Here is a 13,884-nt window from a genome sequence, read left to right as displayed (position 1 = left end):
ATATTAATGAAATACTTATAAACATATTGAGTGATATCAATACAATATGTAAAGTATTTGTAAATTTACAATAATACAATTATATATTTTTATAATATTATAACTCTTACTGTTCTTAAATTTCAATTAATATTTATTTATTAGTGACAATGTTGCGTTGTTAAAAATTAAAAACTTGATTCAACGTTTATTACTAAATGAATATATGAACTGGAAAAGAGTTAAAAACTACCATATTTATCTGAAAAAGAAAACATGAAAGATTAAAATAGTTCCGTTAAGGAAAGATATCTATAAAGTAAAATACAGCTACTTTACAGCTTAAAATAAAAATATTTTAAAAGTGTAACTATTTAAATTTTTAACTTAAGATTTTAACATATGTTACACATAAGTATTTTCCTTTTCAAAATGTTAAAGTATTTACTTTTTTAGGATACCCTTGATCCGATTTCAAAAATAAGCACAGAAGAGATTCAATTTTTTTACTTATTTAAAAAAGCAAAAACTTGTTTATTTTTGGAAAAATAAATCAGTCACTACCAAAAAAAAAAACTTAAATATGTTACTTCGTCATTTTATTTCTTTAAAAAAAATGAATAAGTTAAAATAGTGAAGAAAAATATAAAAGAATGATGAAAATAAAAGAAAAAAAAATTGTTTTAACGACAACTTTTTTTATATATATGTAATGGTTTTTTATTATTCTGTTTCAAATATTTTTTAAAAATAAATTTACATAAACTAATAAAATAGTAATATTTTTTGTTATTAAAAAAATTATTAAAATGTATTTTTAAAATTATTTTTTAATAATCTTTTATAATATTTTAAAGGGTTAAATATGTTTTTAGTCCCTATACTTTGGTTGATTTTGGTTTTAGTCTCTCTTTCAAATTTTAGTCCTTTAACTTTAAAAAACTCTGGTTTTAGTCATTTTTACCAAATTTTTTTAACATTATTTTTGTAAACGATTTTGAAACAGCAAATCTAAAAAAATTTGGTAAAAAGGACTAAAACCAGAGTTTTCTATAGTTGAAAGACTAAATTGTACCTTAATTTGAAAAAGGGATTTATAGAGGCTAAAAAAATATTTAACTTTTCTTTAAATATATGAACCAATCAAATAAAACAATGTAACACGTATTTTAAAAAAAATTATTAAAAAAGAATTATTAACTATCCAGAATGAAATTCCTTAAAATTGGAGTGTGCTGCAAAGAGAAGCAATAAATAAGCAGAGTTTTTGAGTGGTGGTGATCAGTGACAGCCACAATTCAGCCTATATAAGCAGCAATCTCCTGATGGAGGCTCCCCAAACCTCAACCCCTCACACCATTCTCCAAACCCCTTTCAAATTTTTCTCATCACTTTCTTCTCTTCACCATTCAATTCAGGCATGGCTGAAATGAGAAGCAGCAGCAGCAACAGCAAGACCAATTCCCTCATCCACCATCCCTCACACCACAAGGGTGGTTGGAATGCTGCCATCTTCATCATATGTGAGTCTCTCATCCCCCATTTTCCCTTTCTCATTCCATCTCTTCACACTCACACACACATACATTAACACAAACACCTTGCACATACTTCACATCAAACCTCAAATTTTCAAAACTCAACAATCTTTGCTCACTTTCAACTCCATCAGCAAGAGAAATGAATCCAAACACACATTAACATGTGAAATCACCCTCTCTCACTCACTCACTCACTCACACATACACACACAAACACTCTTTCTCTTTCATCATCATCACAAGCTTGATCTTGATTTCATGACTCGACCTATAGTTGTGGAGTTTGCTGAGAGATTTGCGTACCAAGGATTGGCGAGTAACCTTATCCAGTACCTGACGAATGTTCTGAACGAACCCATCACGCAAGCAGCGAAAGATGTGAACACATGGGTGGGAGCTTCTTCCCTCTTCCCTTTGCTTGGAGGTTTCATAGCTGATTCCTATCTGGGTCGCTTCAACACCATTCTCTTGTCCTCGCTCATCTATCTTGTGGTAAGTAAAAAAACAATTTCACCCCTTTTTCATCATTTTCTTGCTTTAATCTTTTCACTTTTGCAACAAGTTCAATTGCTTTGGGTAAAACATTGTCATGTCTCTCTTCTTCCCTGCTTGATTCTTGCCAAATGGGTGGAATCTAATTTATGTGCTCACGATGCAACAACTTTGTCTTTTTGCAACTTCACTCACTTACGTCTATGGTCCCACATCGTTCAGGAACCATAATAAATATTACCTCTATTTTTTACTATTTCTTTTTTTCCTTCAGCAGAATCTCGTAAACGCGTTATTTTATCAAGTGCTCTCAAATAAATTTCATGTTTTATTTTTAAATTATTTACAATATAATTGTAAATAATTCTTTTCTTTTTATTTTTAAATTTATATATTAAAATTAATATTTTTTTTTTGTTTATTGTTGATATATGTCACTCGAATTTAGAAATGAATTTACAACACTTTCACAATAAAGATATTTTGGTCAAAGATTGTTTTGTTACTAAAATTTGTCTATGATAGTAGTACTTTTTTTTTGAAAGGAAAAACTTATATTAATTTAAAGATTTATATTTTATAGCAAGTACATTTAATTCCTTTTTTAAAGTCAATTTTATAAGGAATATTTTGGTATATGAATTTCTGTAGTTAAATATTTTTTTTTTTAAAGAACCGTGCGTAGCTTCTAAAATTGATTAAATGAAACAAAATAATATTTATTGATTCCTTAACTATTATTTTAAGGACACTGAATATTTTTTCCTTGTTCTCTGCATTGGATGTCGTTGCGTATATTTGTTTCTTAATAAAAAATAAAATGAAAAAGATTCATTTTATTTTAATTAAAAAATGGTATAACACTATCTTTTGGTTTGGACTCTGTTTTTTCTTGTACAATTTTGGAATGTGCCCCCAAAAAATTTAATTTCTTTATGCGAATAGAATACCCAAAATGTCTCTAACATTGCTTTAATTATGATTATTAATGATTTTAGAAACTAAATTAAACTATTTAATACAGGGGCTAAATGTTTTTCCTTTCTTACAAATACGTGGCATCTTAAACCTTTTAAGCTTTAAAGGATATTTCTATTATAGATTACAAATTTATGACTCGGAATCTTATAATATCTCTTAATTACATTATCTGATATGATCTATATATTAAGTAAGATTTTTAGCTGTATAAAAAACATATTTCTGCTTTAAAGTAGTGGATTATCTAATACAATATTAATTAAAGTGATGTTTGATAATGGAATTTATGAAAAAGAAATTAATACTTTATTTATTTACTCTTGTAAAGGAAATGATATAACAATAATCTTTTTAATTGTTGTCACTTTTAAGGTTTTTTCTTTTTTTATCATATAAGATCTTAACTTAAATTTTATGACTTTTATTAATTAATGTTTTATTTGATTGGTGGTAGAAATATATATTTCTAAAAAATATTTTATTTTTATTTTTAGGATTCAAGATCATAAATATTAATTTATACTAGTGTATATTAATAAGAAATTTTCATAAAATTGGAATTTAAACTTATAGTTTTAGAGTTATAAATTCTATGTCATGTTTGGAGTGTAAATTCTTTGTGAAATCTTTTTGTAGCATTCCTAATATGTCATACAAATAAACTAATTTTAATATAATAAAAAATTTTAATATATTTTAAAATATCAAAATTAGCATAAATTGATATGTTTTAACTTATAAACATAACAAAGAGACAACACAACTCAGAGTTAACTAATTAAATATTTAAGAATTTCAAGTTGCGTAGTGCTTTGCATGACCATGCAATTACTGCAAAGTAATTTAATTAATGCATTAATTAAACCATAAATAAAATCATTAATTCTGTATCGAAAACTTAAAAACATGAGTAGAGTTATAATAAAACAGTTATTTGATAAATTTATAACCATGGTACAGTTATAATAAATATCACAACATGTATATCTTCAGTTCATCGAAGGTTGTGAAACACAAACTTCATTGGATATTGAACAGTGATCGAATTTAATATTATTCTGAAAACCATTCATATAATTTAACAGCCATAAATATATATTTTTAAAATTCTTAGTATTCTAAGTAACAGAGATTCATTCATTCATTAACCAAATAAATTATTGAAAGGTGGTGAACATTACTTGCATAAAACAGTGTTCATGATTAAAGTTTCAGCACTTAATTATTGAGATGTTAATTGTGAGTATTATGTGGGGTATTATTTGTTGTTATGGGAACACACTTTTCAACTTCCATGGAACACTCAAATGCTTGAGCACATCAATTGTGATTCCAATATTCCGTACAAGATTTGCATATTTCCTGTGATTGTCCACATTATACATGTCAGCCATGCATGCACTGTCAATTAGTTTAATGCATAGTTTTAGCCATTGTTGATGGAAGAAGAATATCATATGTTATCCTCACATCATCATCATGTATGTGCTACAGGGCATGATTTTCTTGACCCTTTCAGTGACTGCTCTTAAGCACAAACTTCTATTTTTCCTGGCGCTTTATGTCCTTGCCATCGGCGACGGAGGTCACAAACCTTGTGTTCAGACCTTCGCCGCCGATCAATTTGACGAGGACACGCCTGAAGAGAAAGACACCAAAAGTTCCTTCTTCAACTGGTGGTATCTAGGAATTGTTGCTGGCTCAACTGCTTCTGTTTTTGTTGTCATATATCTTCAGGTAAATTAGTCAAATTCATTTGTTTTTATTGTTTCTAATTGAGTAAAATATATAATATGCTTTTATAAATTTAGAGGGTAAAGTGGATGCTATTTGATCGGGTTATTTTAGAAATTTTAGAGATTAAAAGGACATTTCAATGATTTTAAAGATTAATTTGATGTATTACACCTAGCATCAATTTGATTATCTAAAATATTGGTAACACCAAATTGTTTTTTTAAGAATAATTCTTGCATTTCTAAATTAAGGGTAACTATAGAAATAATGTTATATTATTACTAGCTTTTGCTGATAAAAACATGTTCTAACTTTTATCATCTCGTGGCACTAATTTGATTCCAATACACGGTAAGTTTGGAAATATTTTTAACTTAAAAGAATCATTAGAGAATCAAATTGTTGCTAAAAAGTCTTTAAAAAAATCTGTCGAATGACAAAAGTTGGATTTCCTCTATTGCTAATTTGTTGTTTTGTGATTAATTATTTAATTGCATTTGGTAATATAACCACGTTTAGCACATATCTTCTATGTTTCATTATTAGCCAAGTTTTGCATATGACTTTACCTTTTAACTCATTTAATCAATATTTAAGACGTAAGATATTAACTTATGTCCATTTCATGGACCATTAGATTTTGACAACACTACAATAGTTAACTTATTTAGGATAAAGTTGTTTTCTTAGTTGTTTTCGAAGTCTAGGGTTGATTGTTCCGCATTTGTTTCTTGTGAAAAAACCATGATTGAAAACCCCTATTGAAGATTAAACTATTTTAAAACATTTTATTATTATTAGTAGTAGTCATTATCAAAAGATGGCCATGCAATGTACAATATAATATCCTAGTTGACATTGAATAACATTATTTTTCTCTTATAAAAGAATGGCTTGGAAGGTAGGTCATAGGTGGGACTAGTAAAATGAAAGAAGCAATATAAAATTGATTTATTTATTTATTTATTTTATATGTGTGTGAAGCTAAATCAAATGGAATAGTACTATAGTGGATAAACACCCAAAAGAGAATTTATGGATCACACGCATTTCTTTATTAGAATATCAAGTTTCACTAACATGGGAACATATTCCTCACATAAGTCTTTTCCATTTATATGCACCACCCTTGGACAAGTTATAAGTGAAATGCATTGTTCATTGTAAAAAAGGTGGAAAGAGTGCTCCATGACTTTAATATTTTACCAAGAATGTTTGGTTTTATATAGACAAAAATCCTCTCCTTCTGAGTGGATTATGATGGTTCTTTTGGGTTGTATAGAAATACACTGATATTGGTATATTCAATTTTTTTATTATATTTTAAAATATTAAAATCAATAATAATACATAATCACTCAATCTTCAATTCTAAAATACTTATGATGTCATGGTATGTTCCTTGATGATGTTTTGATGTATGATTGTGAATGATGATGTGAATTGGGAATTGATGAAACAGGACAATGTTGGGTGGGGAGTGGGGCTGGGAGTGCTGGCAGGGGTGTTGGGTTTGGCATTGGCACTCTTCTTGTTGGGAATCAAAAGGTACAGAAAGGAAGGCCCAACAGGGAGCCCATTTACCAGGCTGGCCCAAGTCTTTGTCGCCGCCTCGCGTAAGTGGCGCGTGCACTCCACGCACGGTCACCACAATTATTGCTATGAGGAGAAGGAGCATGACGAGCCCCATCATCTCCATGCTCAACCAAAAATCCTCACTCTCCTCCATACTCCTCAATATAGGTGGGTGCCACTTCTTCTAACTTGTAGAACTCTCCACATTTTTCTTTCCCATTATTCTATAAAGAAAAAGATGACATTTTTTTTATGATTAGAAATAACTTTTTTTATACATCCACCTTTAAATCAAAAGGGTTCTTTAATAAGATTTGTGATTTACTAAAGTTCATGGAAATAATCATTTTTTTTCCTTGAAAACACATGCCCATTTGAAAACAATTAAGTAGCTTCTTCATGTGGATTATGATTAAGTAGAGGTGGAAGGAATGATGATGAATTTGTTGTGGGATGAGTAAACTAAGTTTAAAGAACATGCATTTTATTATGATGATAGTTATTGAGCAACTAAGTTGAACTTCTTTTTTGTTAGATGAGGAGAATAAGTATAATGAATCAAAGTAAACAATGTCTAGAAATTTCAGCCCCTCTAAATCAAAGAAGCATTTAGGTGTTGATATTTTTTTACATATCAAATGCTTGAAAAAGTGGAATCCTTTGTCACACGCACATGATGAATGCTATCATTTTACATGTATCTAAGCCTATTAAGAAGGTGTCTCTGTTTCTCTCTCTCTCTGTTTTTTTTTTTTTTTGCATCCTTAACACAAGCACTGCTGTGAGCACTGTATTTTATAATCACAAATCAAAAATCATGGAACATTATTAAATTAACCATCAGCCATGTTTCAACACAAGGCTTTAACATAGACTTGGCCACTAAAAAAAGAAAGAAACATAGACTTTATCATTATTCAATGCATTCTACAAGTATCTTATTAGTTGTACCACTCATACAAGAATTATTCCCATCACTCACTGAAAATCTGATTGGAGTCAACTTTGAAACACGAAAACTCATGGGGGCCACATGGGTTTGGTCTATGGTTGGAGTTGATACCAACAATTGATTGTGGAACTAGGACAATCTTTTTCTTTTTCCCTGTGTTTTTGTTGACACTTTCGATTACCACATGATTGCTGAGACGAAATTGGATGAAACTGAAACAGATTTTTAGACAAGGCAGCGATGATTGATGAAGTTGATTCCAAAAGCAAGACAAGAGATCCTTGGAGATTGTGTTCAGTGACACAGGTTGAGGAAGTGAAGCTTGTTCTTCGTTTGATTCCAATATGGATAAGCTGTTTGATGTTCACAGTTGTGCAAGCTCAAGTGCACACATACTTCATCAAGCAAGGTGCCACAATGGTACGTTCCATAGGACCACATTTTCAGATCCCTCCAGCATCACTCCAAGGCCTTGTTGGAGTCACAATCCTGTTTGCAGTGCCATTCTACGACCGTGTCTTTGTGCCACTGGCAAGAAAGTTCACAGGGAAAGCCACTGGGATAACAGTGCTGCAGAGAATTGGGGTTGGACTTTTTCTGTCAATTCTGAACATGGTTGTGTCAGCACTTGTGGAGGCCAAAAGGGTTGGTGTAGCAAAGGAGCATGGCCTAGTTGATGACCCCAAAGCAGTTTTACCAATCAGCATATGGTGGCTGCTTCCTCAGTACATGATCACTGGAATCTCTGATGCATTCACAATTGTGGGGCTCCAAGAGTTGTTCTATGACCAAATGCCTGAGGCTTTGAGGAGTTTGGGAGCTGCAGCATACATAAGCATTGTTGGGGTTGGTAGTTTTCTTGGAAACATTGTCATAGTTGTTGTTGAGGCTATCACATCAAGGTATGGTCAGAAGTGGCTTGGTAACAATCTCAATAGGGCACATCTTGATCACTTTTACTGGGTTTTGGCAGCATTGAGTGCTGTTAACATGTGTCTTTATGTCTGGATTTCCAAGGTTTATGTGTACAAAAAAGTTCAAGAGGGTCATTACACAAGTGATCATCAGGGTTCTGCCCATAAATATAGACCCGGAGTCTGAGAGTTAGAACACACAAATGTTTGGCTTTTGCCAACCACACCAACTCCAACATCCAATAAATACTAGTTTATCTTGGATTTCAATGAGAGGATTTAGTTTATCATCATGTTCTATATATTTTTAGAGAGAGAGAGAGAGACAGAGGGTAATTTAGTTAAATCTAGTTATATTTATTTCAAGTTATAAATGTTTAAAGCATTGTATAAAATCATGAGTTAATGTATAATTTAATTCTGAAAATGGCCCTTTGTCACTGTCTAAGTGGATAAATTTGTCTGTGTCTTAATGAAAAGATATTGACATAAACCACAATAATGATTTTGAATGAAGTATGTTGCAGAATTGAATTTTTACAACATTATCAATGGATAAATAGAGAAATAATGTGTGTGGAACCACATCATTATGTGCTGGTAAATGTTATGTTTACCATTCTTCTTTTTGAGAATTATGTGATTGATATGTTTGAATGAAGATGACAACAGATAAACTATTCGTGTGTTTCAAACTATACCTATAAAATGTTAAAATAAATATTAGGATTAAACTTGTTAGAATAAGTAAATAGTTTTTTTTTTTTTTTACCTAAAGACATCAACTTCTTTTTCAATAATAAAAAAAATAGTCATGTTATTGCAATATTATTATTCTCATAATATAAAAATAATAATAATAAATATATATAATAAAAAAGTGATGTAATTTAAATGAAACACATATTATAACTTGACAACAATTTAGATAAAGTTTAAAAAATGAATCTCAGCAACGTCTTATCTTTTCTTAAGAGTCAACTCATAAGTATGCTGCTCATTATTCTTCAAAGGAATACATTCTGACACCACATATTTTATCAATCTCTAAATTTAGAGTTCAGAAAAATAGATAAAACAAAAACTATAATAAAATAAAATAAAATTATATTCTAATTTCTATTTATAAATTTTTATGTATTTATCCATTCAAAGTTTATCCTAAACAAAACCAAGTGTTTCTACAGTCAATATCGACTTTTAATGACTTTTTATTATACAAATACAGTAAACACGTATTTTCATGTAATTTTCCTAAAACCTTATCATTCCTAATTCTTGTCACAACTTTTTTATTTACAGTGTCATATTAAAATTTTCTGATGGATAAAGCAAAAGACTAATGCTATGTTCTTTTGGATAGATTTGAGGGAGATGATTTGGAAGAGATGATTTAAATAGATTTGAGTGGATTTGAGAGTAATTTTTTTATTGTTTTTTTAGTGGATTTGTAGGTAATTAAGAGTGGATTTGAAGGTAAAGTTTGTGAAAATTAGTACAGGATTTGATTGATGTGATAGATTAAAAAAATTAGTTTAATAGGTAGAAATTAAAGATTACCAAAATGTCCCTAGTTATTAAAGTAATATAAAATTTTATTTTTTAATGTTATATTTAAATATATGTTTATTTTTTCAGCTTTTAAAAAGTCTTTCAAAACTTTTGTCTCCTTTTTACCATAACACTACAACTTGTTCATAGTCTCCTATTTTATAATAACGTTAATTAAAATAGATTTTGGCATAAATGATCCCTTTTATTTGACTAATACTTTCTCTGTTTCAACGGTAAGATTTTGATATTTTTTTTTTCACTCAACTTTATGAAGTGATTAACATATTAAACTTTGAATTTATAATTCTCAATTTTATTTGAAAATTTGATTTGTTTCACATCCCTTAAAATACATTAACGGTAAAAAAATGTTACATTTGTTTCAAAAGTTTTATACGAGATTGTTATGCAAACTAAATCTTACAGCTGAAATAAGAGACCATCTACCTCCCAGTTAAGGCACCACTCTTTCACCTGAAACACAAACATAAGAAAGGGTTAGGCTGTTGCATGGTGTGCATCCTCGCCTTCGTCAGGTACAAACAACAACGTCCACTACGTGCAGGTGCAAACAACAAGTGCGAGGGGCAGGTGCAAAGAAGAAGAAGAAAGGGTTAGGCTGTTGCGTGCAGGTGCAAAGAAGAAGAAGCCAATGAATACACCATGGGAACCGAATACTCCCAGGACATAACCGAATACAATATCCTTCACATTCACGTGCTTCACCGTAACCGGATACAACCATCGTGTATCCGAATACAACATCCTTCACATTCACGTGCTTTTTGTAACTGGATACAACCATTGTGTATCCGAATACAAATTTCATTTGGTCACGCGTACTGCATCGTCCACCCTCCACCATCCTCCACCTCCATCACCTTCATTCGTAGGGTCTGTGAAGAAGAACAACAAGAAGCTGTGAAGAACCTCCCTCGTGTAACCAAATACAACTATGCATGGCTATAAAATAGTCGTGGAATTATAGAAATAGCGCAGGGGTATACAAGACTTTTAGCTATAAATCATCGCAAATCTTACCAAAGTTGCGAGATGGTAAAAAAGGTACAATCTCGCAAATCCTTCCTTTTTCTCGCTTTTCCATCTTCGCAAATCAGTACATACGAACACAGTAAATCAGCGCAAATCAATCCTTACTAATTCTTGCATACAGTAAATCCACGCATACGAACACACACTAAAAGTTGGAGGACTTTTTTTTTTTTTTTTATAAGAAAGATAAATATTCATTTATAGAAAAAGCTTGAAAAAACTAGCACTACCAAGTGTTTATACGTATATACGTTATTCTTTTATCTGTTTTTTAATTGTGATGTTAACAAAATATTAAATATGGTTTTAGTTCATAAATTTTATTTTAATATGAAAATGAAATTTGTCTTAATTTATAATTTGGTCTTCAAACTTTAAAATAAAGAAATATAATTTTTTAATTTAATTGTGTTAAATTTTATTAACGTGTTAAAAATATTTTGATTATTTGATATATTCTATTTTAAATGTCTGCAAAAACATTATTTAATACATAAAAAAAATTAACACTTTTGAGATAAAAAAAAATTAACACTCTTGAGACAAAAATACTATATTTATTTATTTTTAAAATTTAAAAACTAAAATATATTAAAGTTAAAAGATGATAAATTCAAATTTTGTGTTCAAATTCAAAAACTAAAAATTATCTCTTAAAATAGATATATTATATATAATGCATAGTAAAATATAGTTATATGTAGTATAGTTTAAAATAAATTAAGGTTAACTTAGCCAATATTTTAGCACAATCTAAACTATAATAACTTTTTTATTCATAATTGCTAAAATATAAAGGAATCAAATCTGGCATTGGCAAATTTAAAGCGAGCCTAGCATGAGCATCTTTAAGGGATACCTTTAAGTGGCAAAGTAAGTGATAATTGAGCAAAGAGACACACCTTTTTATCTATGTGCACCCAAAAGCATAAAAAAAAGTTTATACTTTTCTTTAAATTATAAATATTATTAATAAATTCAATTTCGGAAACCTTAAAAGCTATTATTTCAATATCCCAAGTTACAAAAAAATTTCCTTATTTAATAACTTCGTAAATTAAAATGAACTAAGAGTACACCAATTATACTTATTAGATAAATATTGTTTTCTTTTAATATAATGGTACAACAAACAATCAACGACTCTTTGCATTCAATGATTTAATTAAACCGAGTTTACAAAAATACAATGAAAACTTTTTTTTTTTTTACTTTTAACAAATATGGTTACAATAAAAAATAAACCTTAAATTATTTACAGTAGTCAATATTAAATTTCATCTACTTTATTTTCATGAATTTGCAAACATCTCAATTTCATATTCAAGTTAAAATCAATTTACTAACATACTCAAACTCTATTCCTTGAGTCTTTGAGCTTATGATCACTTATCATGTTTTAATCCCTTGAATCCTCAACAAGTGAAATCATGTTTTAATTTCGAAAGTATAAGATTGCTAATGAACCAAGTTCTATTCAATGATACCAGCATCCATTAGATATTCAATTTCAAATCTAGATTCTAAAAATATTTTTCAATACCTCAAGAATCACAAATCAATTATGGAAACAATTCACATCAAACATTAAGTATAGAAATCAAATACTAACATAAACTTGAAAAGCATGTATATATCAATAACACAATTATAAACAAGAATTCAATGTTTTACATCTAATATCAATAAATAGAATTAGCTCTCCATAGTGGAGCACATTGGGTTTACAAATTGAAGAGATAGAAAATAAATTGAAACCATAAAGAAGATGAAGGCCTTTTCACACATAATAAAAAAAAAAAAAAACATTGTTCTTATTTCTAAAACTTGTTTAGAATTTACAATTTAATTAAAACCTGAAGTTAATATTATTACTATAAGTATTACATACAATTTTCCATTTGAAAGATATCATGTCACTTACTCTGAGTTAAATTATGTTTTTAATTCAAACAATTGATTTATAGGCTATGTTGTCAGTGTTTATGTGTATACTAATAAAAAAAATATTTTGTTTATACCAAAAATAAAAGAAAAAATATTTTGTTTATAACTAAATGATTGTTTAGTATAATAGGATTTTTATTTCTAGAAATATTTTGTTTAGTATAATATTTTGTGATGATCTTTTTTAATTAAGGCTTATACCTTTATCTTCAAAAGAAATATCTAGTAATTCTTCTTTAATTATTACAAATGCTAAAAGTTGTGATATTTGACATGTTAGACTAGGTCACATAAATTTAAATTCTATTGGAAGAATGAGGTCTCTTAATTTTATTACTAAGTCTTCCATTGATTTTAGGCAAAAATGTGAAAATAAAGGATCCAAAATGTATAATTATCTAAATGGTTAAATACGTTTTTGGTCTCATAACTTTCAGTGAAAATTAGAATTAGTATCCACTAGTGCAAAAACGTTGTTTAACGTCACCCATAAGATGTCGGTTAAAGGGTAGCTTAACGTATATTAATGGACGGTGGCATTACCGTAAATAAGTTGGTAAACAAAACGTCGGTTCCTAAGGCAAACGACGTCTATGATATAGTAGACGTCTGTTCTGCCCTAACCAGACGTCCAAGGGCCTGAGGTAGGCGAGAAGACAGTCTTTTCTACCCCATTGACGTCGGTTGTGAGGGGGGGCACACGTCTACCTGGCTACAATTAATGCTCTTCACCTGATTCCCAGGCGCGTAGACGTCACGTAATCAGACACCAACGTCTATAATGTTATAGACGTCTTTTCTCCCTTAACTTGACGTCAATGGGCCTGTCAGGAAGGCGGGAAGACAATCAATTTCTGCAACATAGACGTTAGATTTCTAAGGAGCAACGCCTATGTGGCTGTTATTAATGCTATTAACCTAACTCGTAGGCACTTCGATGTCCAGTAAAAGGGGCACAAAAGTCTAAAATGTTATAGACGTCGGCGTCCAAGGACAACTGTCGTCTACTTCCCTGACAGGAATTGAAACGTCATTCCGATCAGCGCCATAGACGTCGGCGCCCCATGTGTCCAATGTCTACGGTGCATGCAAAAGGCAGATTAAAAGTTATCTTGGACGTCACATTAGTGAGATAACCGACGTCTAGATGACTATAAAC

At 29.8% G+C, this 13,884-nt stretch overlaps 1 protein-coding gene across 1 annotated transcript; it reads left to right on the top strand.

The window, feature by feature from the left end:
- The first annotated feature begins 1,228 nt into the window (after window positions 1–1,228).
- Window positions 1,229–8,441, top strand: LOC106779234 (protein NRT1/ PTR FAMILY 5.4). The gene is made up of 5 exons (XM_014667307.2): window positions 1,229–1,502; window positions 1,795–2,012; window positions 4,488–4,730; window positions 6,193–6,473; window positions 7,479–8,441. Exons 1-5 carry the CDS (start codon window positions 1,400–1,402, stop codon window positions 8,356–8,358), a joined length of 1,725 nt encoding a protein of 574 aa, XP_014522793.1. The 5' UTR covers window positions 1,229–1,399; the 3' UTR covers window positions 8,359–8,441.
- The last annotated feature ends 5,443 nt before the right edge of the window (window positions 8,442–13,884 follow it).

The sequence above is a fragment of the Vigna radiata genome, unplaced genomic scaffold (assembly GCF_000741045.1).
Source record: "Vigna radiata var. radiata cultivar VC1973A unplaced genomic scaffold, Vradiata_ver6 scaffold_198, whole genome shotgun sequence".
In the NCBI taxonomy this organism is placed as follows: Eukaryota; Viridiplantae; Streptophyta; class Magnoliopsida; order Fabales; family Fabaceae; genus Vigna; species Vigna radiata.
This window is presented reverse-complemented; position numbering and strand designations above follow the sequence as displayed.